Raw genomic sequence first — 26,115 nt, 5'->3', positions numbered from 1 at the left:
AATAATGAATGCACCATTAATTTTGTCAATTTATAGGAGTACACTGACATATAAATTACTTCTAAGCTAACAGACATGGACTCAGGGCAGCAAAACTCCAACTTTGGTTTCTTAGGGTCTTCAACGAAGTTGCAGCCTATTAATTAACTTTTCAAATCAGTTCTTCATTAGGTTCACTGATGGTGACTAAGCAGGTGCCCGTGTGTACATTACACACTAAGCAACTCACAAGGTTTCGAAAAACAGCTGTATCCTTAATCAGTTAGGCACCAGATTTAAAAATGCAAATCGTCATACATCTGAAAACAGCATTTCAACTCAATGAGGCTTTATGAATATCAGCATGCACAATATAAACAGCCATTTTACCAGCATTCCTCTCTGTGTGTCCAATCAGACACCCATTCACCCCCACCAAACTCTGTACGTCAATGGATGAGGCGAAGCGCCATGCTGCCGAACACACGCTGCAGATCCTCGGTATACAGACAGAGGGCGCTGATGTATCTGCTGCTGCGGCCGTCGCTGCTGCATTCCCAGGTATGTGAGGTCTGTAAGACTGATTTTGTGACTTTAAAAATACTGTGATCCTATTTTACTATTGTGGAGTATATTAACTGTAATTACACTAACATTATATTTTATGCACTGTTATTCATGACTGTGGGACTATTATTATTATTATTGAAATTCGTTTTTTTTATTTTTTATTATTGTTTCAAAATGATGTGAATATAATATATATATACAGGGTTGGGAGGGTTACTTTTGAAATGTATTCCACTACAGATTACAGAATACATGCTGTAAAATGTAATTTGTATCGTATTCCGTTAGATTACTCAAGGTCAGTAACGTAATACTTTGGATTACTTCTTCAGCACTGGTAGATTTTTTCACTTGTTTTGACTATAAAAACTCAAAATTCACATGTTAAAAATACATTCTCTGAAAAACCTAAATATCTTATGCAGTGTTGTTTCTAAAACAAGATAAATCACACACACACACACATACATATACAGGTGCATCTCAATAAATTAGAATGTCGTGGAAAAGTTCATTTATTTCAGTAATTCAACTCAAATTGTGAAACTCGTGTATTAAATAAATTCAGTGCACACAGACTGAAGTAGTTTAAGTCTTTGGTTCTTTTAATTGTGATGATTTTGGCTCACATTTAACAAAAACCCACCAATTCACTATCTCAAAAAATTAGAATACATCATAAGACCAATAAAAAAAACATTTTTAGTGAATTGTTGGCCTTCTGGAAAGTATGTTCATTTACTGTATATGTACTCAATACTTGGTAGGGGCTCCTTTTGCTTTAATTACTGCCTAGAAGGTGATCAGTTTGTGGCACTGCTGAGGTGGTATGGAAGCCCAGGTTTCTTTGACAGTGGCCTTCAGCTAATCTGCATTTTTTGGTCTCTTGTTTCTCATTTTCCTCTTGACAATACCCCATAGATTCTCTATGGGGTTCAGGTCTGGTGAGTTTGCTGGCCAGTCAAGCACACCAACACCATGGTCATTTAACCAACTATTGGTGCTTTTGGCAGTGTGGGCAGGTGCCAAATCCTGCTGGAAAATGAAATCAGCATCTTTAAAAAGCTGGTCAACAGAAGGAAGCATGAAGTGCTCCAAAATTTCTTGGTAAACGGGTGCAGTGACTTTGGTTTTCAAAAAACACAATGGACCAACACCAGCAGATGACATTGCACCCCAAATCATCACAGACTGTGGAAACTTAACACTGGACTTCAAGCAACTTGGGCTATGAGCTTCTCCACCCTTCCTCCAGACTCTAGGACCTTGGTTTCCAAATGAAATACAAAACTTGCTCTCATCTGAAAAAAGGACTTTGGACCACTGGGCAACAGTCCAGTTCTTCTTCTCCTTAGCCCAGGTAAGACGCCTCTGACATTGTCTGTGGTTCAGGAGTGGCTTAACAAGAGGAATACAACAACTGTAGCCAAATTCCTTGACACGTCTGTGTGTGGTGGCTCTTGATGCCTTGACCCCAGCCTCAGTCCATTCATTGTGAAGTTCACCCAAATTCTTGAATCGATTTTGCTTGACAATCATAAGGCTGCGGTTCTCTTGGTTGGTTGTGCATCTTTTTCTTCCACACTTTTTCCTTCCACTCAACTTTCTGTTAACATGCTTGGATACAGCACTCTGTGAACAGCCAGCTTCTTTGGCAATGAATGTTTGTGGCTTACCCTCCTTGTGAAGGGTGTCAATGATTGTCTTCTGGACAACTGTCAGATCAGCAGTCTTCCCCATGATTGTGTAGCCTAGTGAACCAACCTGAGAGACCATTTTGAAGGTTCAGGAAACCTTTGCAGGTGTTTTGAGTTGATTAGCTGATTGGCATGTCACCACATTCAAATTTTTTGAGATAGTGAATTGGTGGGTTTTTGTTAAATGTGAGGCAAAATCATCACAATTAAAAGAACCAAAGACTTAAACTACTTCAGTCTGTGTGCACTGAATTTATTTAATACACGAGTTTCACAATTTGAGTTGAATTACTGAAATAAATGAACTTTTCCACGACATTCTAATTTATTGAGATGCACCTGTATGTGTATTATATTACAAACATTGTTTTAGCAAAAAATGAAAAAAAAAAAATGCATTTCGCCTATCAAAAGTTGTTTTGTCCTGAGTCTTTCCTTGGTTTTTACAGGCTATGCAATTGCCAGCACAACTGCTACTGTGGCTGCATCACAACTGAAACAGGCTATTTCTCTGGGTCAGGACCTGACAGCCTATGCAACCTATGAGGGTTACCCTGCCTTTGCTGTGGCGATCCGCGGGGATGGATATGGAGTGTTTTAAAAACCCCTGCTGCAATAAGTCACTCACCAATAGAATAGTCTCTGTTATGTTCATTTCTGTTCCATGCATGCTGTCATATTTATAGGTTTTTTGTAGTTTTGGTAGAGTAGTGGTTGTTCAAATAGACTGGTGGTAACTTTATTCCTTTCCATAAGCTCTGATGTTTTTTAAGCATTTTTGCAATATTGAAGTATATGAGACATCTTTTGACCTAACTCTGCCTGAAGGCTGTCTACAACTCAATCCCAAACATTTCTAGAAAATGTCAGTTTTTATGCTTTTGTCTGCTTTGTTTCCATAAACTTACATCAGACTGAATATCATGCAAGGTTGAAAAAAAAAAAAAAAACTCAATTTGATTGAAACATTACTTGTGTCATAAATTGTGTATATCCAGTATGATTCTCCATTAGATTTCAACTTTGATTTTTACTACCTATGAAAATGTCTAAATTACAGATTTTAGGCTGGACCTTTGTTTAATGTTGCCTTTGAAGGATTGATTGCCTTTACAATGAACACTGAATCATTACAATCAAATGATCAAACACAAAGTAACATTGTGCTGCTTGTAAAACAGACATTTATTCAGACATTGACTTTAGTAAGCTTTGGTATTTTGTTGTATTTAAAGTGGTTTGTTTTTGTGTTGGTTTTCTTTCAGTATTTAGATTAACACCTGAGTGCAGAGTGTTTTAACAGAAGAAATCCATGTATATGCTTTCATATGTACCTACCTGTTTTAGGATCATTTATAGATTTGGTTGACACTTTGTAGTTTGTTTGTTTATAAGTCCTTTTTCTATATTTTATAAGATATTCACAGGCTTGCTACTAATATTTTCCCATCTCATACTTTTGTACATGGGGAATATGAGAGCACTCGTTTAACACACAGACACATTTTATTAAATTTAAAGATGCCTCAGTGGTGACAGTATTATAGTTTGTGTAGCACTTAAAACTTGTTTTTATACCTGAATTTCAATTCTGTTTGTATGAAGTTTGTTTTGGATCATTGACTGTTTGAAATAATTAATTGTCTCAGTGATTGGCATCAGAATTGGAGGGAGAATCGTAAACACGTGTTGTCAGGACAAAAAAATAAGCCGAGAGCTTTATAGTGCTACAGAGTGTGCGAGTCATGAATATATAATTCCAATACATTAACTAACGATCAATAAATCAAATTCACTACAGAAGAAATGTCTGCTCTTTATTTGTATTTGTGACACATTTACATTTACACAGGCTACATAATAAGGAACAAGAGGCTTTGCTATTTTCATGGCGCAAGGGTATGCTTTTGCAAAATAGCATATGCGGCTCATTTTTTGTATCATGGCAGTTACCTGGTTAAACACTAGAGGTGCTACAACAACAATGACTTTTATTTTACACAAATCACGAGTAAATGCAGATTATCAGTTAGAGAACACTTCGTTTTTGCAATGTTCCTCACACAGTGCCATCCTGTGACATCAAGACACTTTAATTACAGTGCATGACTTCAAAACAACCTTGAGTTGAACACGCTCAAAAGAGGAGATCATTGTGGACTTTAGGAGAAAGTCCCAAAACCCCAACACTGACCACCCTCACCATTCTAAACAGCACTGTGCCAGCAGTGGAGTCATTCAGGTTCCTGGCACTACTATCTCACAGGACCTGAAGTGGGAGACCCACATTGACTCCATTGTGAAAAAGGTCCAGCAGAGGTTGTACTTCCTTCGCCAGCTGAGGAAGTTCAACCTGCCACAGGCGCTGCTGATACAGTTCTACTCAGCAGTCATTGAGTCTGTCCTCTGCACTTCAATAACTGTCTGGTTTGGTTCAGCTATGAAATCAGACATCAGAAGACTACAAAGGACAGTTCCGACTGCTGAGAGGATTATTGGTTGCCCCCTGCCCCCCCTTCAAGAACTATACACTTCCAGAGTGAGGAAAAAGGCTGGAAAAATCACTCTGGACCCCACTCAACCTGCCCATTACCTTTTTGAACTGTTGCCTTCTGGCCGACACTTCAGAGCTCTGAGCACCAGAACCGTCAGGTACAGGAACAGTTTTTTTTTCCCTCAGGCTATCCATCTCATGAACAGTTAAATTGCCCCACTGAGCAATAACTATGTGCAATACACAGTTTAGCATGTCATTCCTCTGAAAAAAACAAAAAAAACATTTGCAGTGTACATAACAGATTGTATTAGATTTACACTACCCATGTGTATGTGTGTATGTATGTATGTATGTATGTATGTGTGTGTCTGAACGTATGTGTATAATTAGTTTTATTTTTTATTTTTTATTATTATCTATGTCTTGCTGCTGTTTTGTATTGTTTTTGTATTGTTGTACACTGGAAGCTCCTGTCACCAAGACAAATTCCTTGTATGTGTAAGCATACTTGGCAATAAAGCTGATTCTGATGACTTGCGAGTCGATACATATTCAGGTTTGCATTACATAACTACATCATATTTACAAGCTTGTTCAGACACAATCAAATTGCGCAGTAGCTCAACTTTTAAAGCGTTGCATTTGCGACGCATAGCATTGGGGTACGAGTCCTGAAGAGCATGCAAGTTGACAAGTGAGCCAAAAGTGCCTTAGAAACACCAGAAAATGATGTGGTTGCTTCAGCAAATGTGTTTTTCATCTCGCATTTGTTTTTTATGACACTACTGGTTAGCTTTTAGGTTTAAGGTGTAGGGTAGGAAGGTAGGTTTTGTTGATTTGAAACTTGATAGAGCATGGTTACAGCCAGCCACAGCTAGAAGTAACACAAAAGCGACCACAACACAGATATTGGCTCAAAAGGGGTATTTTAATCAGAAATGACTTCGGTGGAAGCAGGCACGGACTGGCCATTGGGAGAACCGGGGTTTTTCCCGGTGGGCAGGCCGCGAAATCTGGCCGCGTGGGCTGCCAATTTATGCAGAATTCACCAAAAAAACGGAGGAACGGGGCTGCGATATGCAGAAAAGGACCCCCCCCCCGCTCAACAACTTAATTTAAGGACAGCAACACCGCCCCCCCCAACAACTTTTGGGCCAGTTTCTATGTAAAATCCCGGGCCGAATTTTCTTCCCAGTCCGCCCCTGGGTGGAAGAAACACATTTTCCAAAGACACCAACAGCACGCCACAAAGCAGTTGCCAGATGAACGCTCACTGAGCCAGTTTAACTGGTGTGGATTTATAAGCGAGCCTCATCACCTCTTGATGAGGTGGTCCAGGTGTACTGCATCTCTAGGTAATTGAACAGAAAGAGAGGGAAAACAGAACAAAGGGCTGCCAGCAGGCCACCCATTCAAAACTCAAACTGAGGTGACTACCACCAAGTGGACAAAAGGGACATAACAAGCATTAACCTTAAAAAACTTCTGTTTGGAGGAACATTTAACTTGCTTTTAGCGCCACTCAGTGGACATTTAACCTCGGAGCTGCGCGATACGTGTAATCAACCACGTAATATCATTATGCAAAAATGTCACCACATTCATGTAATTTTCATGAGATCAGGCTGTGTTATAGTACACAACATACAGTGGAGTGTCTGCAACCCCTTTGTCATGACTAAATTCAAAATGTAGCATGGCCTCACCTTATTGCTCTTATAAAACAGTTACTACATAATAAAACATATAGGACACAAGTTTACATTAAAACTTTATTTTGTAAAGCAAATCCATTAAGTGCCATAGAAGACATATTTTACTCATGTTAACAATACTAACCAACTGCAGAACCGAGATATACAGTAACTACAACAACACTGAAACAGAAAACATTATTATGTCATCTCACTCCATTTTCTCTGAATCTGAGCATTGCTGAGCAAAACCCATCTGTCACAGGTTAGATCATAGTCAAATAGGGATTTCACACTGTCAGTTTAGCCCGAATCAGAGTACTGCTCATATAAAAAAAATGGCAGATGCTACTTGCACCCTGGTGCAAATAATGGTATATACACCCCAGTGCAAATAGTGGCAGATATTATTTGCACCCCAACCCTGGTGCAAATAATGGTAGATACTAATTGCACCCTGGTGCAAACAGTGTCAGATACTATTTGCACCCATATTTAAATACTAACATACAGTACATGGGCATCACTGCAGTATGTTTATTGTTTTTATTTACAGTCACAGACACATTACATTAACCCCTACCCCTAAACCTAACCTTAACCTTACCTTAGAAAAAATAACTTGGTTATTTAACCATGGTTTCACCAAGGCATTTTTTTGTAAATTTACAGCAATCACAAAATAGACCATGATTACTATATTACCACCATATTACTGCACTAACACCATGGTTAATTGCATTAAAACTATGGTTTCTGCCAAAAAAAAACATGGTTACTACAATATTAGTAATAAAGGTGATGCAATCTACACACAAGCGAAGCCGAACCGCGGGAACCCCTCCTCAGGATCAAACCTTTCTCTGCACTCCCCGACATTCACCGTGACAAATCACTGTGATGAAATCAACATTTATTTGATTTTTTATCAATTATATTAAGTAGTATTAAAGGAAATATTAAGCGTGGAAATAGGAAATCGGATGGGGCAAAGAGTGGGACAAAATGCGGATTCACTAGAACAGCAGTACATAGAGAATTCTCACACCATCTTTACAATCCATGCAACTGCAGCGACATCTATTGTTTACTTTATCATATATTTCTCTGGTTCCACCAGACTATTGGGGTGCAAATAGCTGCACTGTGTGGCAGATGCTATTTACACCAGGGTGCAAATAGACACTCTGTATAAAAAAATGTGTGACATGAAAGATGTTGATTATAATACCACACCCAAGACTGTAGGAAGTGGTCTGAGATCGGTTGCAATGGAACTGTGGCACGGTTCGCATGAGTGAGAACGCAACCTGTACTAGGGTCAGCGCTTGTTTAGAAAGTAAAATAACTTGTGCATTCATTTTTTGCCAATTTAAGCATGACAACATCAGTTGCACAAAAACACATACATGTGCACCATGAGTGATAGGGGAACATAAGCAGGGCTTCAAATGCATTGCTCGCAACCAGTTGTCTCCTCAAAAAAGACCGTTTGCGAGTAGCAGATATAGTCGCTTTCTGTTGGACATGAACTGAATTACGGCATGCGATGCACAGAAGCACAAGTGTTGTTCACTCTGGGGCACATAATGGCACAAAATTAATAATAAAAAAAAACACACACACACAAAGCATGTGCACAGTGCGCTTTTGTAATGACGCCAGATGTACGGAAATGTGGCAGATTTCGACAGAATCATAAGTGAGTCCTAAAGCAGAGCAACGCTGCAGGGGGCACCGGAAATAATCACACTCAGATTCGGACTGTAGCAAACGTAGCCAGTATGAAAACCACTTAAGAGACCCGATTTCAGTCATAACTCAATTTTGTGTAGTAACTGCATTTTGCCTTTGCAGGGCAGTATGGGTGCTGCACAGTAATACACATAGTAGCTAGGTGAACAGGTGTTTCACATCATTGCTTTTACTATATAGCGCTTTTAAGCACAGCTGGAACGCTTTATTGACCAATCAGCATTCAGGACCAGAACTATCTGTTTAATAAACATAGGCTACTTTATAATTTATGAAACAATCATTTCACCTTACATATCAAACAAGTCAAACAAGTCAAAAAAAACAAGTTAATTTAATTGGTGCCATTAACTGTTGCTTTAAACAACACCTTCTATCAGCATCCAACATTCTCCTTCAGTGATACACTGATCAAAAGTAGTAAAAACTCCTGGTGACTTTAAAGTCATCTGAAGTGCCCGTATATGCTGTGATGACATCAGATTGTTTGCAGTGTCCAAAGAATTGAATGCGGTACGTTCCTGTCTGTGCTGAGTAAGGGATGTGCCAACCCACTGTCGCGTTACTCAGGCCACGGTTTCTTTTTATCCAGTGAAATCTAATTACACACACATCCACACACACACACACAATTAGTCACAATCTTTGCTCCTCTTGCTTGTGTCTTTTGAAGCTGACTGAACTTAATGAGGCATCACAAATCACCCCACGTCATGTTGTTAAATCCGCTACTTGGCTTTGAACCTGCAACCTTTGTGCTACTAGCTCAACACCATTGAGCTATCATTACCATCTAAATGATAATATCTAAAAGACTGTAATACACTAACAGTTAATGAGGTTTTTCACAGATGCCAGTGGAACATGTCAGATGCCACTAGGATTGATATTTTGTTATCTAATGCAATTAATACACACAGTTTTAAGTGTGTCTTAACTGTACAAATAATTTTTTGGGCAACTGTATAAAGATCTAGCAAACTTCTTTTCATGAATTTCGGCCGTCAGTATTTAACCTATACAATAACAAGTGATAAGAACTTGATTCAGCGTTTGTCTTATCGGGGGAACAGACCTTGAGGGATATCACCAACTCTAAATTAGGTCTACGGCTTACAATATAAAAGTGTTTTACACGAATGCATGTGGCATAAACATTCACAAGGAGAACATAAAAAAGCATGCATATACAGAAAACACATTACCTTGCTTCCCACGATGCATCTGTGTGAACTACTTCCCACATGCCTGTGGTGTTGTGAAATCTCCCCACTTTGACAAACGTCTTATCTCTCTGATACCACAATCAACACAGATTAGTTATATCTCACATATAAAACAGCATGTTAAACAAGATATAACTGTATGATTACTGCTGATAAACCACTCACAATATCTCCTGAGTGTCTCGGGTTTCCAGAGACAAATGTGACAGATGCGATTTCTCCCTTAAAAAAAAAAAAAAAAATTCTGGTCAATTAAAAGTCGAAGTGCAAAATTTTTTTTTATTCATATTTTTTTTTTTTATATATCAATTTTCACTGTGAAAATTACAATTAAAATTGTATATTTTATGATCATTTTATTTTATTTTTATTGTGGTACATACTTTCATTTTTAGGGGTTCAAGCACGAAGTGAAGTGCTTGAGACGTAACTCCTGACCCATATGTGATATACTCAAGTGTCTTATATAATTGGAATCGTTGGCTGAAGTCGAAATCTCCAATTTCATTTCCGTCATGAAAAATGTTCCACAATTTGTGATTTTTCGTAAAACCTACTTTTGTAAACTAGTCTTAGGCCATTCAACCAAATGGAATCTAACCAATGCGGAAATATTCTCTGGAGTCCCATTATTAATAATTCAAAATGTAACTTTCGATTGATCGTCGCAAAGGTATGCCAAAAAGTACGAATCGTGCATGGCCACTTTTACACAAATGCCTATAACTCTTGAATGGTATGAGATATTTTCACAAAACTCAGGAAATTCTCATTCAGAGGACACTTGAAAAATTGTGCGCAATTTTGGTGGCGCTATAAAAATTAAAAACCTAAAGATGGCTGTAACTAAGGAGCCTAAGGAACTAAGTTGTCTTTGTCCAAGGTTACATCAAGATCTATGAGGACATTTTAAAGTCCTCTATACTGATGCATGAATTCTGTTGATTATCTTTGTGTTTGGGAGCGTTTTGTAAATCAGACGCTGTTCTCTATTGTCCTTCAAATAAACACGCTGCACCTGTGAGACGTAGATTCCCTGAGCGCACACTCGAGTGCCTGTGCTCGCGCTGCTGTTGTCCAGCACGCATTCGGCCGAACAAAAGGTATTTCTCATAAGGCTGACATTTATGTGGATTTTTAATAGATATCTCAAAATAAATAAATAAATAAATAAACAAATAAATGATTTAGAGCTTGAGGCCCTTTGGGTTTAGAGGCCCCTGGGCAATGGCCCAATCGGCCCGGTGGTTAATCCGTCCCTGGGCATATTTTACTCTTGGTCCTAGACGTCTGAGCAAAAAAAAAAAAAAGGCAACCAGGTGGTGCTATCGCATTTTACATGCATGTAAATAACTGAATATTATGAGGTGTGTCATACAGACACACATTAGACAAATCATATGATAGATCTCCACTTTCTAAACATATTTGCCTCAAGGACCATTGGTGTCAATCAAATCGTTCGTTAAATATTTGAGATTATTTAAAAAACCTACTTTTGCAAACTAGTCCTAGGTTTATAATGCGACAGCAACAAAACTTGTACAGGAAGAATCTTTGGACAGCCTAGGTCAATAATTATCCAAAACATTTTTTTTTTGGCATGGCTATGACAGGGTAATTTAAACATATGGGTGTGGCCTAGATTACGCAAAATCCAATAACCCCTAAATGAAAAGTCCTATTTTCATCAAATTTAGTAGACAAATGTTATTCATATCATATTATAGATCTCCTCATTCTGAACAACTTTGCCTCAAGATCCATAGGTGTCAATCAAATTGTTTGTTAAATATTTGAGATTATTTAAAAAAAAAATAAATGTAAACTATTATTTGCAAACTAGTTTTAGATTTTTCACTCAACCTCAACAAAACCAGTGTAGTACAATTCTCTGGAATTCTAGATAAATAATTATATAAAAACATTTTTAGAACTTTTTTATTTAGAATGGCTATAATAGGGTAATTTAAACATATGGGTGTGGTTAAGTTTACCCAAAAGCCAATAACTCCTAAATAAAGACTCTGATTGAAATCAAATTTAGTACACGAAACATGATTCCAAAGAAGTATTCAAAATTTGGTGTGGATCGGAAAATAGGTGGCGCTATAACAGTCAGACAAGTTAAAAACACTAAAACTCTGTGGCTGTTTACCTGAGAGTGCTGAAAATTATATTGCTTTATCTCTAGTTTAGGTGCTTACGGGTTATCAGAATAATTCTTAAAATCTTATAGCACATGCACTTAAAGGCCTTATGCCGCTTGAACCCCATTAATTTCTGCTTTCAGCTATATTTATCATTGTATTTATTTATTTGACAATGGCAGAATTCAAGCTCCATACTACATACAGAGGCGGACTGGGAAGAAAATTCGGCCTGGGATTTTACAAAGAAACTGGCCCAAAAGTTGTTGGGGGGGTGGTTACTGTCCTTTTCTGCATATCGTTGCCCCCTTCCGCATATCGTGGCGCTGTTTTGTGGCGCGTTCTGCATAACACGGCGGCCCATGCGGCATGATTAACTACATAAATTTTTTTAACGTATTATTTTTTAATTATAGCGCACTAAATTAAAGTGTTAAATCGACAGCGCTAATATATACACCGATCAGCCACACCATTAAAACCACCTGCCTAATATTGGTTAGGTCACCCTCATGCCGCCAAAACAGCGCCAACCCGCATCTCAGATATTCTTCTCTGCACAATTGTACAGAGTGGTTATTTGAGTTTGGGGTCGGTGGGTGGGTAGATAGGTGGGTAGTACATTCAGAAAGTATTCAGACCCCTTAATTTTTTTCACATTTTGTTATGTTGCAGCCTTATGCTAAAATGCTTTAAATGTATTCATTTTTTTCATATCAGTCTTGTAAGGCATGGTGCCATGGTGTTTGCATTCGAAGGACAAAACTCCCCAGGGAGGCAAAGAGCAAATTTAGGATCTCTGAGAAAATCAGCATAGAAACGTTCTCACAAAGATACCATCTCACACCCAACTGAGCAAGAATTGACTCATAGTTGTCTTTCTACATCTGTTCTCTCTCCTACTCCCCCCTCCTGTCTCTCTCAGCTCAAAATCACCTTAAAACACACTTAAATCTTGTAGGTAACAAATGTCTAATTATATGTCTGGCTATTGATGTTTCATATCATTGAAAAGGTCTCAGCGTGACTGGTACGAATGTCTCATTATCTTAACTGTAAAATACATGATAACATAGTTTTGGGAATTTAGAGGAATTCTGACCAATTATGGGGTCATGCCTACCTCCTTTATGCAGATAAGATGTGACCCCAGGACTTCCAAACCTATTCATCCCCAAATTCTTATTGCCATTCCATTGGAATTTTCCAATGAACAATGTGTTCAAAGTTTTAAACTACGTACTCCGCTAAAGTCAGACTCATCTTTGAGCATTTGATGTTTTGTATTTATTATCTCTGAATTGATTAATTATGTAATTGGCTTGATACAAATTTACCTGACTAATAAATTGTTAAACTTGATTCTATTCTGATTTATTCTGAAATCTTTGACTTAAGTAGGTTATGTTAAGTCCTTGTTGACACAAATCTGCGATCAGTGTTAGTACAAACTAACGGCTCAGCGTTGACAGAGCATCGGGCATGTCTTCTTAGACCTTAGCTTTCTGGATAACTATTTGGCATTAACAAAGTGTAACTAGAATGTAGGGACTAAATATAATCATTATCTAGAACAACAAAATGTTGGTCGACTCGCCTAAATAATGTTAGTCATTACCTCTGATTACTGTTAACATTATTCTGGCCAAGGGTACATAGGAAACTATGGAGACTAATTAAAAGTACTATCTGGATATGGTAACGTTGGTCAGCCTATCCAGATAGTATTAGTCACTCCCCTGGTTGAGAGTAGTGTTATTTTAATTAAGTGTATGCAGATATAGTGGGACTAAACAAAACTATAATTCAGATAAAAGTATGCAGGGAGCAACCTGTCTGAATAGTATTAGTCAGTTACCTCTGGATAATGATCCAAAAAAAGAGCCAGTTTGTGGAATGATCACGTATAACCCGGCTGGTACATAGACTCTACTAACAGGAATCCAAATGAATGAGTGCAATGTAAAAGTATAGAATTAAATAGAATAATCAAGTATCCAAATCTAGAGAAGATCTCAGTTGATGATCAAATTGGAATATCAATCTAAATTCGAGGTCTAACATAATTGGAGTCAGATTAAATTATTAATGGAGTCAGATTCGGTCTTAACTAAATTAAACAGTTATGACACTACAGCCACACGCGCACGAAAAAGACGAATGCGCAGATACCTTCACCACTTTGCTGGATTCTGCCATTGGGGCAGCGAGGTGGCCTTTTTACAATCTACACTCCATACCCCATAATGACAAAGCAAAAACCAGATTTTTGATAACTCTTCAAATTTATTAAAAAGAAAAAAAAAACTGACAATTTACATTGACATAAGTATTCAGACCCTTAACTCAGTACTTAGTTGAAGCACCTTTGGCAGCGATTACAGCCTCAAGTCTTTTTGTGTATGATGCGACTAGCTTTCCACGCCTGGATTTGGGGATTTTCTGCCATTCTTCTCTGCAGATCCTCTCAAGCTCTGTCAGGTTGGATGGGGACCGTCGGTGGACAGCCATTTTCAGCTCTCTCCAGAGATGTTCGATTGGGTTCAAGACTGGCTGGGCCACTCAAGGACATTCACAGAGTTGTCCCTAAGCCACTCTTGCATTGTCTTGGCTGTGTGCTTAGGGTCATTGTCCTGTTGGATGGTGAACCTTCGGCCTAGTCTGAGGTCTTGAGTGCTCTGGACCATGTTTTCATTAAGGATATCTCTGTATTTTGCTGCGTTCAGCTTTTCTTCAACTCTGACCAGTCCCCCAGTCCCTGCCACTGAAAAACACCCCCACAGCATGATGCTACCACCATGCTTCATTGTTGGGATAGTATTGCACAGGTGATGAGCGGTGCCTGTTTCCTCCAGACATGAAGCTTGGAATTGAGGCCAAACAGTTCAATTTTCATTTCATCAGACCAGAAATGTGTCTTGCCCTTAGGAGAGGCTTCCATCTGGTCACTCTGCCATAAAGCCCAGATCGGTGGAGTGTTGCAGTGATGGTTGTCCTTCTGCAAGTTTCTCCCATCTCCACACATGATCTCTGGAGCTCAACCAGAATTGCCACTGGGTTCTTGGTCACCTCTCTTACCAAGGCCCTTCTCCCCCGATTGCTCAGTTTGGCCGGGCGGTCAGCTCTAGGAAGAGTCCTGGTTGTTCCAAACTTCTGTGTTCTTGGGAAACTTTAATGCAGCTGATTTTTTGCTTATTTTATTGTTTTTTTTATTGTTTTTAAAAAAAATAAAAATAAAAATTATTAACCAGATCTGTGCCTTGACACAGTCCTGTCTCTGAGCTCAACAAGTAATTCCTTTGACCTCATGGCTTGGTATCTGCTCTTATATGCATTTTCAGCTGTGAGACCTTATATAGACAGGTGTGTGCCTTTCTAAATCAAGTCCAATCAATTGAATTGGCCACAGGTGGACTTCAATCAAAGTGTAGAAACATCTCAAAGATGATCAGGAGAAACGGGATGCACCTGAGCTAAATTTCAAGTGTCATACCAAAGGGTCTGAATACTTATGTCAATGTGATATTTCAGTTTTCATGTTATCAAAATTCTGGTTTTTGCTTTGTCATTATGGGGGTATGGAGTGTAGACTGATGTGAAAAAAATTATAATTATTAAAATCATTTTAGCATAGGGCTGCAACATAAAATGTGAAAAAAAGGGGTCTGAATACTTTCTGAATGCACTGTCTATATATATATATATATATATATATATATATATATATATATATATATATATATATATATATATATATATGTATATCAATGTAATCTAGTAACATTGCTGCAACTTGGTACTAACACAATCTTGAGTTGAACGCACTGGTACTGTGTTTCTATGTATACTCACGAAAATTCACCTGGGACCGCAACTATGGCTAAAGAGCCAATAGTGATGATTTGAACGTCCACAATGGCTAGATGTCATGGGAGTGGTGAGTCCATCTGTATAAAAACATAACTATTGCTGTTATTGTTTCAAACAAATCAAATTTGTCATTGCCCCTTTTCCTGTACTCTAAAAGACAAGATTGACATTTTCCTTTTTGCCACATTATCATCTTATGGCAATATTAACAAAAGATTATCAATTTTGTATTAATTATGTTGTTGAGTTTCTTATGGTTTCCGTATAATTCTGTTTTTCCTCGTACCTCGCCCGTGCTAAACAGGATGGGTTTGGACGATGACAAGCGCATCTCTTATGCTGTCCCAGAAGGGGTCTCCATCTGTATCCCCTGGTCACATTAGATAATCCAAAACCAAAATTATCCTCCAGTCAAAGACATCAAGGACATGACCTGACAAATACAAAGTGCACAAGCAAATCTTGGAAACCAAAACAAAGATGAAGCTGCATCTCCTAACCTTGTACGAAGTTGAACTCTCCGCCTCCGTCTGTTGTTCCGGCAACAAAACTGTGACCCAGAGCAGGTTTGCATTTCCGTCCCTAATGAGAGAACCTGTGTCAGCACTACATCTCCACTGCACAAATTCAAATTAAAGGAGTATTCCATGTTAAACTAGTTAAACTGTTATTGTTACCCACTGAAAAGTTTGACATGTCCCTCGGTTTTTAAAAAAAACTAAGGAAAACAAATCGTGTTCCAAAGAAATTCCAAGGGGCAAGAGTCAAGAGGCTTTAAGAGCAGAAATATACAGCTCATTGCTTTGTTTAAGCACTTACAGGTATTATTCTGTAAAAGCTGTGTAATTTGATCTGTAAAGTTGGCTAAATCATCCTTTTGAGGTGGGCCTACTTTTCTAGGTGGATGAACTTCTGGTTACTAACAAAAATCAATTAGGTGGAGTTTGCTCCATGTGTAGTAGTTTACAAATAATTACGTCACATCCCTTCCTTGACATCATGAAGAAGAGTCATTTTCGCAGCTTAGTTTAAATAAATGATTCACTAAGGAGGAAGTTTTGGAGTTCTGTTTTCTCTCAAATGATCAAGTGAAATTGGATTCCTCATGACATGACCCCTTTAAGTGTTATGTCTATACAGCCTAAACAGTGTGATAATTGTATATTATTAATGTTTATTGCAGTGCCGTTTGATTGGACAAGCACACTTAAAGCCCACAAAGACCCAAAATCAAATTAAGTGTCTTGTGGCTTTGAGTTTATGGGCTCTATTGCTCTATGTCTTATACAATTTTCATGAGAGCGCTAATTCTAAGTGCCAGCAGGTGGAAATAAAGTTCTCTGAAAATATATTGGAACATCAAATTATGTCCCTGACTATCACTGTTGTAGCTGTTTTATGAAACAAAAATGTATCAGATTTGTATTAAACTTTCTAGAGGTCATGGTATATTTTTCAATGATTATTGTTTATATTTACAATTGTATTTATGATCTAATTTGTATTTTCCCACCTGTTGTTTTAGAGTGATTTTTAAGTCACTGTAAAAGGGTTGAATTACATTTTTAAAAAACAAAATTGACCGGTAGAAGTGAAGTGCGTGCAAAAACTATTTTCAATTAAAACATCCCTCGATCCACAGAATAACCTGGAAGGCCGATACAATCACTGTTAATACTAGCTATGATTTGTGTGTCACTTGATCAATATGATTAATAACAAAATACTTACATTCTCCATAACTGAATGGGGCCAACATACAAATCCTGACAAGAACTAAATTTTCTATGCGAATAAAAGGAGTGTGTCACTAAAAAATATGCCAGACATTCAACAAAGATGCAGTTAACGCACAAAAGTACAAAGTAAATTTTCTATTCTTCTAATTCATTGCATACAGTCAATTTACATTAGCAACTTTTTATGAATGAGTTGTCTTTGTTTATATCACTGGTGCTTGACAGGCAATGGACTATCTAATAGGTTGCAGATGGTGCAATAACCGGAGAAGAACCTCAAAATTAAATAGCACTTGACCCAGCCCATCAGCACTGTGCGTGCACAATTTCACCAAACACACTTGCGCCAAGACTTAGCACATGCTTGCATGGAAATAGCAAAACTTCATGGCCATGCCCACTGACTTTATGACTTATGGCATAGTGCTGCGCTTAGCGCTAGTGCTCTTAAAATAGGGCCCCTTGTCAATTTGCTTTTAAGCCTTCTATATACTAATGTACTCCTAAACATTGACCAAATACACTTTTAGCAGATATCCACAATTTTATCTTTTCTCGGGAAAACAAACCAAACCTATTGATGACTCACACTACATTTGCTTGTTTTGTCCAATCAAATGCTCTCTAGAATAAGAATGTCCCTCCCCTGCCTCTGACAAGCAATGGCAAGTAGCAAATTATGTTGATGCCTTTTGGCTATGATAAAAATGGAAGAGCCCTTCGATATGTCCCACCCCAACTTTCGATATGTCTCATTTCAATACTTCAACACACAAAAGAAAACTGTGCTCGTCAAGCCAATTCATAGGGACTTTAAAGTACTCACTGTATGAGTGGAGTTAAACGGGACCATTATCTGTCATGTTGACCCACTGATGTGCGCCCTGGATGGGACCGTGCAACTCCTGTTGTGCACTGCTGTTCAGCTCCTGCACAACAAACCCACTAGGTTACAGTAACACACTCAGTACCACAATTAGAGATATTCATCAGGATTAAGCAATGTGACAAAAGAGACTTACTTTTGCCTTTTTAATCATATTCTCTCCAACGATCCTGGTGCTCTCAAACATGTCTTCGCCCGGTCCAAAAGCAATGCATGCTTTTTTTCTGTTGAGGGGCACATGCGAATTAGAACTGGAGGCTGGTTATGAATGAATTTTTCTAGATCTGCAGATTCACCATTTGTCTAACTGACAGCTCTGCACATTCTAGCCATTCATTTCAAATCATAAGCCATTAAATAAAAAGTTTTTTTTTTTTAAGATCAGGAGAAGCAAAGTGCCTAACTTTTTACTAATATTGTACTTATATTTGTGTTATATACTGTATATATAACGATAACTCACTCCACCAATGGGGCAGGAGTTAAGGTAGTCACACTTCTCGCCCGTGTTCAAGCAGACGGGGCCATGAATGTTGGGGGATGTATCTCCAAGGTTACTGGAAGAAAAGCCTGCTACAAATGGACCCTGGAGGGAAACAGAACATGAGGTTTTAACGCCACACTTTTCAAATTGAAGATGATATTCATTCACAAACACACACACACACACACACACACACAATCCCAAAGTCAAGTAGCTTGATAAAGAATACTGCCAAAATAAGAAACATGGACATTTTTATTATCCATTTAATTTCCAAGGCAAACAAAATGTTTACTATCTTGCATTAGAGCATCAATTAATGAACTTTAATAAACTTCCTCAAGACATTTAAAGGATACAAGGCACCTAATGAAGTATTGATTCTGAGTGTCTAAATGTCCTTGTGCAGCGTTCAAGTAGATTGCAACTAATCTACAAGAGGCCCAGAGGGAGATCTAATTAAAAAGTCGACCTTTTACCTCCCCTGGTAGAAAGCCTCGGTTCTTGTCCTGCTCAAAGGCATAGGAGGCATAGCCGAGGTTGTCTGAGCTCATCATGCGATTGGTGTTATTCATACTGACGGGATGAACAGCAAACCAGCTGAGGGCAGAGGTATAGCGAATAAATCAGTAAATTAATTCAGGCATTTAGCACATTTATTCATATGGAACACATAATTACACGTTTTTCATATGGAACACATAAGGAGAATTTTAAAGAATCTTCACAAAGCTTTTTTTCCATACAATGACCATGTGACATCTGTCAAGCTTAAGACAGGACAAAAAAGTACCATAAGGCACCCTTTTGATTCTTCAAAATTCTCCTGTTGTGTTCCACAGAAAAACTAAAAAATTACAGCATACTGTCATTTTGGGTGAAATATAGGTATTGATTGTACCTATTATGTAGGTACCTGAGCATGCCCATACCGTCCCCATCCATATCTGTGAATTTCAAGATCACGATTTGCTTGTCTGTGTTAAATTCATACCTGGGTGGAATACAAGGCCAGAAATGAACCAAAAATGCCATTGAAAGTGACAGAAATGCCACAGATATTTAAATAGTGGGAACAAAAATGGCCCATACTGAAGTCCTTTTTTTTTTTTTTTTTTTTATGTTATCCAACATTTTATATATTTATTTCATATATTCTATTCTAGGCCTTTGCAGTTATGACTTCAGCATGGGTTAAATATACAGACACAGTCCTTTCCTTCATATTAGAAACCGCAACAATAAACAAATAAACAAACAAACCTGTTTCTCTCCTCTTCTGGGTTGTTCATATAAGAGTGTGGGCTTCTGTTTATGTTGCTGTCGTCTAATTGTCCTTTGTTTATAAAAATTCGTCCAGGTCTCATATTCCTATGAGCAATATCAATGCTCTGATAAAGAGGATTAAAAACACAGGTCAATAATATGTTAAAAGCATACACATGAACTAACATTTTACATTTTACCACATAAGAAAAATAGTTACAATAGACAATACCTTCACTATTCCATCAACAATGGCTCATATGGATGGTTTAATGTAGCCATTACTGGTGATCATAAAGATGGTGTACTGAAAATAGCCAGCCAGGCCTGAACGAGGAGGTTACCGCATGTGACTTTACCCTCCCAAGCAACCGGGCCAATTTGGTTGCTTAGAAGACCTGGCGGGAGTCACTCAGCATGCACTGGGATTCGAACTCGTGACTCCAGGGGTGGTTGTCAGCGTCAATACTCGCTGAGCTACCCAGGCCCCCGTACTTGCTGGTTTTGATTATTAGGGGGTTACCTCACCCCCCGTTCCCCCTGGAATCTACGCCCCTGGGAACAACTAATGAATTGATAACATTGATAAAGCCTAATATAATCAAACAACTTGCAATAGTTTTACTACAAAGCCAAATCAAAAGATAATTTAAGAAATCACCAGACCGCTGCAACGTGATCTCATGAGAATTTGTATGTGTTCTTACATAAAGTTTGGTTCAAGTGAACATACATTCTCTTACGTTTAGATAGACACCGAAACATACAATATTGACATATTGTCAGCATCTCAATGCCATCATTTTATGTATTAACACCTATAGAAACATACAAATGTTTATGTGTACTGTTTGAATTTATTAATATTCAATAATTCATAGAATTAATCAGTTAATTACATTTAATTTAAAATCAGTGAGATTAGATAAATGCCATCACATTTATTTAATGCAGTCGACATTATAATATGATATTTTAACGGTTTCATTCAGTTCTGTGTGATTTCTGCAGTCCTATACAACATTTTAAAGGATTATATCACTTTAACCAAGACTAAACTTTAAAATGTTAAAATGAATAAAATCTCTGTAATCGTTTAATCATTTATTAAGCATTTAATTTTATTTTTGTTTGCCATAGGACACAAAAGGAGTTTTCAGAATATGCCACAAAAAAAAACTAAATAAACAACAAAAAGCACCATAAAACAATAATAAAATGAATCCATACATTTGTAAGCTATAATCCAAATCTTCAGACTGCTTTCTGTGAAGAACAGACCCAAACTGAAACCTTTTATTCAACCATCTCCATCTCCATCCGCCGCAGCCCCGTCACGCCCGCTGTAACCGTCAACTCGCGTTGGTTTCATTTTCAAAATTAAAAAAATTGCCGCCTCAAGCATTACGATCAGCGGTTTTATCGTGCTCATTGGCTCTTAAATGTCTCGTGACTGTTTGTGAAATGCCGTATTCTGCAATGTACATGTTTGAATGAGATATGACAGCACCATTCTGGAGTGCAACAGGAGAAGATTTACAGCGATTAAAAATTTTAATTCTACTCTCCACCTCACACAAGGCTATTGTATGCTGTCAGGGAGCACATGGGATGCAGCGCATCGCCCTTTGGACTACTTTTGTACTGAATTTTGCCATTTTTCTGAATAAATTATTGTGAAATTGATCTGCCTGTTACATGTTTTATATGCTTAATAAATGGTTATGGTTAGGTTTAGGAGTAGGTGTGGGATTAGCAGCTGTAAAATATATATAAATGAATATATTGTAACAAAAATGATTGCTACTTTACATTAATCTAGGTTGGTGTAGGGTTAAGGGATCTAAAATATCTATAAAACAGTAAAAAAATATATTTATAACCGATTCGTGTAGTCAGTTATATTTGTAATGGATTTGCCAATATTTTAAATTTCTAAAGCTATAAATACATAAAAATGTTTACGTTTTAGATGCTTTCAAACGTCCATATTGTACGTTTTAGTGTCTATCCAAACATACAAACATGTGCGTTTAAATGTTACAAATATTAATGTACAAATAGCTATGCATATTAATGAGATCAAGCCGCCAGACTGGATAGAATTCAGCAAAATGAAGTAAACTGACCAGAGGTATGTCAGCCACAGGTCCGGTGCAGTCTGCTGGCCTACACCAATCACATTGGAGTTCTCTGGAGGATTTACTGCGGTCAGGGCAGGGGTCGGCTCCTCTGGTTTTATATTGCAAAATGGTACACATGTAATTCAAACAAAACAACAATTTAAACTATGATTCTTTTATAAGCTTATGAATAAAAACATACAATAGAATCCAAAAGTCTAAGTGCCTGCTTCTATGCTTTTCTAATTTAATGTTGAGCCAGACCTCCAGAGCATTGAGATGACAGCACACAGTCTTACGAGCCATTGTACTTCACTGAAAGACACACATGGACAGACACCAAAAGTGCTTTATTTTACCAGATAACCACAGGGCAATAAAAAGTATGTGCACAATTGAAACATAAATGCAATCTGTTGCTTTTTGAAGTCTGTTTAACATTACATAAAACTTTATTGGCAAATATGTTCTCCATAATATGATTTTATTTTTTTCTGAATTTTTTTTTCTATAAATGTTACACTTTACATCTGTTAAACAAGTCTGCAGAATACCAAAAAAGTAGGAAAATATGTACACATACTACAGTGTAAAGAAACATTTCAGCCCTGCACCAGCTGTCAAAATTTGTGAAAAACAAAATAAATAATAATACAAAAATACTTACATGTCTTTGGGAACCAACTCCTGGAGTAAAATTCAACAAATGGATGCATGGACTGAGTGCACACTTATAGAGTATACTGTGCAAGGACAAAGGTAATATGCGATGCACTGTTTTACAACCTGAACTGAAGACAGTGTGTAAACAAACCCTCAGATTAGATTAGTTGCATAACAATTGAGATACCAAAGACCTTATCAAGATGTAAATTTTGACCATAGAGATAATATTTAGTTAATTAATAGAATAGAAATTCATTAAATTAGTATAACAAAATTACTGAAACTGAAAGTAGATTTAAAATTAAATACACATCCAGCCAAACGTTTAGATAGGTTTGACTGAATGTATGTTTCTCAGCAGTGACGTGCACAAACCTGAGCAGGGACAGGGGCAGAAGGATGAAAAAGGGCACTGATATATATATAGAAACTCGTCAGTCAATCATTGTTTTGAGGAATGAAGGCTATACAATGCTTGAAATTGCCAAAAAAACTGAAGATTTCATACAAAGGTGTACACTACAGTCTTCAAAGACAAAGGACAACTGGCTCTAACAAGGACAGAAGGAGATGTGGAAGGCCAGATGTACAACTAAACAAGAGAATAAGTACATCAGAGTCTCTAGTTTGAGAAATAGACACCTCACATGTCCTCAGCTGACAGCTTCATTGAATTCTACCTGCTCAACACCAGTTTCACGTACAACAGTAAAGAGAAGACTCAGGAATGCAGGCCTTATGGGAAGAATGAATGAATGAATGTTGCATTTATATAGCGCTTTTTCAGACACTACACTCAAAGCACTTTACACAGTGAACAGGGGACTCTCCTCAACCTCCACCAGTGTGCAGCATCCACCTGGATGATGCAACAGCATCCATAGTGTGCCAGTACACTCACCCCACACTAGCTATTGGTGGTGAGGAGAGAGTAGAGTTATAGAGCCAATTTATGGATGGGGATTATTTGGAGGCCATGATTGAGAAGAGCCAATTGGGGGAATTTGGCCAGGACACCAGGGTTATATCCCTACTCTTTTTACAAGAAGTGCCCTGGGATTTTTAATGATCACAGAGAGTCAGGACCTCAGTTTAATGTCTCATCCGAAAGACAGTGCCTTTTTACAGTGTAATGTCCCCGTCACTATACTGGGGAATTAGGACCCACACAGACTGCAGGGTGAACACCCCCTGCTGGCCTCCCAAACACCTCTTCCAGCAGCAACCTTAGTTATCCCCAGGAGGTCTCCCATCCAGGTACTGGCCAGGCTCAGCTCTGCTTAGCTTCACTGGGCAACCAGTCTTGAGCTACAAGGTGATATGGCTGCTGCTGTATTGCAAAGTAAAATAACTGCAAAGAAAAAGCCACTTTTGAAACAGAAAACAAAAAGAAAAGGTTAGAGTGGGCAAAGAAACACAGACATTGGACAACAGATAATTGGAAAAGAGTGTTATGAATCTTAACCCCATTGAGCTTCTGTGGGATCAGCTAGACTGTAAGGTGTGTGAGAAGTGCCTGACAAGACAGCCACATCTATGGCAAGAGCTACAGGAAGTGTGGGGTGAAATGTCACTTGAGTATCTGGACAAACTGACAGCTAGAATGCCAAGAATCTGTAAAGCTGTCATTGCTGCACGTGGAGGATTTTTTGATTAGAACTCTTTGAAGTAGTTTAAGTTACACTTTTTTCAAATTGAAATAGTAATTGTTCACGTTATTAATGTCCTGACTATACATTGTGATCAGTTGAATGTCACTTTAGGGAATAAAAGTAAAAAAAAATTCCCATAAGAGCAAAATCTGTACATTATTCCAAACAGTACATTTTTTTCTTTACCACAAATAATAGCCAATACTGTAATAATTCTCACAAAAAGCACCATGGCATTACACTTGTTTAATTATTTATTTTCAGACATGGTCTGTGATAACCCCATGTTTTCTGAAAGTGATTAGTCTAATTGCTTATTAGTTTAAACAAAAACCAAACTGGCTTTGGCTGAACCAGACAGCTCTTTCAGATAATGACAGTATTCTATAAAATACTAATTTATTTTATATCACCGAAAGTAACGCGACCGCTTCCATTATAATTAATAAATCTGTCTACACTAGTGGTGCGCGATGTCGGAAATGCGGTAACAATCGAGTAATATTCTTTTTATGAATTTACAACACAATACATGGAGTGGACTTTTTATCTGGCCTGTTATTCATCTGAGGTAACAACGCTTCGATTTTCCAGGGCGAATGCCAAACTGCATTTTTGCTCCCTTGAAGGGCACTCCTGCGGAAGGTATGCCTCTCAGAAGCTCGTTCAAAATGAAAATGAAAAAAAATTAAATTAAATCCTCGGAGGGCCCTTCCACAAGACTGTTAGCGAAGGGTACATTCATACAGTAATGCATGTTTCCTTCAGAGTACCCACTTTAAGAATTCTGCACTTTGAAGTGAGTAGGGCATAGGGAGGATCACTTGCGATTGGCATTCTGCCCCCGATTGCTGTAGCGCGCGCTCTTAAAGGCACCTACGCTTAATTTTCTTTAATACGTCCTCGATTTACAAAGAAATCTCATATTAACACATCATTACTGTTATTGTGAGACTATGATGAGATTTTAATTTTGTTTTAAATATTTTAATTTAATTATTACAAATTTTCACCTTTTTCTAGATGACCAAAATGGCACCTTTTAGATTTGTAAACGAAAGGGGTAGGGGCTCACGCCCCTGCTGCCCCCCTTCTGTGCACGTCAGTTTCCCAGGATCTTAAAAACCTTTGATTTAAATCAATAGCCTTAATTGCTTGAAGTTAGCTTCATAGATAAATAAAAATTGTGCCCACATATGAATTTCTTTACAAAACTAGAATTTATTTTTTTTATTTTTTAATGGTTGAATTTGATTGGATAATAAAGGAAAAACAGCCAGCAAGTGCCCAGCATACATGTGTACCCAGTCCTGCTGGACACACTCCGAGCGGGATTTAAACCAGCATCTCCAGCATGGGAAGCGGGCATGGTAACGAGGAGGCTAATGGCTACAGCCTCTAGTGTCAGTGGCTAATGCACCTCTTGAGGCCAGGGGAGTGAGGTTTACACACTGCACACTACCATTTACACTTAGAAACTCCATCGTTACTGTTAAAAAAGTTGCACCACATAAAGTTGGTTGAGAGAATGACCTGTGTGTGCAGAGATGGAATCTAGACAAAGAGTGGCTACTTTAAAGAAGCTAACATATGAGATAGTTTTGATTTATTTAACTTTTTTTGTTTTGTTTTGTTTTTTTTGTTGAAAAATTGTAATAATAATCCGTGTCCAAATTTTTGACTGTTAGTGTACATGTGGACGTTGTAAAAAAACAAACCCAAAACAAAACAAAAAAGCCAAAAGCCAAAAACAAAACAAAACAAAACAAAAACCTATAAAACAAAACAAACAAAACTGAAACAAAGCCATTTTGTTCTAATATTTGTAATTTCTTTGTTTGTTGTACAAACTTTTGACTGG

The 26,115-nt window shown here is 37.8% G+C and overlaps 2 protein-coding genes across 11 annotated transcripts in view; one reads left to right on the top strand and one right to left on the bottom strand.

The window, feature by feature from the left end:
* Positions 1 to 26,115, top strand: part of a1cf (apobec1 complementation factor) — a 259,844-nt gene that overhangs the window by 15,169 nt on the left and 218,560 nt on the right. For 5 of the 10 annotated variants that reach the window (XM_051673740.1, XM_051673741.1, XM_051673746.1 and 2 more), the window contains 2 exons: positions 398 to 540; positions 2,696 to 4,053. In XM_051673740.1, coding sequence (XP_051529700.1) covers positions 398 to 540; positions 2,696 to 2,847 — 295 coding nt within the window. In that variant the 3' untranslated portion in view covers positions 2,848 to 4,053. Of the gene's footprint in view, positions 1 to 397; positions 550 to 1,470; positions 1,910 to 2,695; positions 4,054 to 26,115 lie in introns of those variants that run through there. The other 5 variants (XR_007894851.1, XM_051673743.1, XM_051673748.1 and 2 more) reach the window with 5 other exon arrangements.
* asah2 (N-acylsphingosine amidohydrolase 2) lies at positions 6,547 to 25,623 on the bottom strand. Its single transcript, XM_051673821.1, is given in 18 exon segments — positions 6,547 to 8,790; positions 9,398 to 9,486; positions 9,584 to 9,640; positions 10,437 to 10,536; positions 15,421 to 15,515; positions 15,725 to 15,758; positions 15,760 to 15,808; positions 15,939 to 16,020; positions 18,004 to 18,031; positions 18,033 to 18,106; positions 18,200 to 18,271; positions 18,273 to 18,287; positions 18,527 to 18,649; positions 19,027 to 19,147; positions 19,464 to 19,541; positions 19,811 to 19,938; positions 20,046 to 20,140; positions 25,551 to 25,623. Coding segments are annotated over 18 exon segments (1,500 nt in total). The 3' UTR covers positions 6,547 to 8,603.

The sequence above is a fragment of the Myxocyprinus asiaticus genome, chromosome 36, assembly GCF_019703515.2.
Source record: "Myxocyprinus asiaticus isolate MX2 ecotype Aquarium Trade chromosome 36, UBuf_Myxa_2, whole genome shotgun sequence".
Classification (NCBI taxonomy): domain Eukaryota; kingdom Metazoa; phylum Chordata; class Actinopteri; order Cypriniformes; family Catostomidae; genus Myxocyprinus; species Myxocyprinus asiaticus.
The sequence above is the reverse complement of the archived record's forward strand: the minus strand, read 5'-3'. Positions and strand labels throughout refer to the sequence as shown.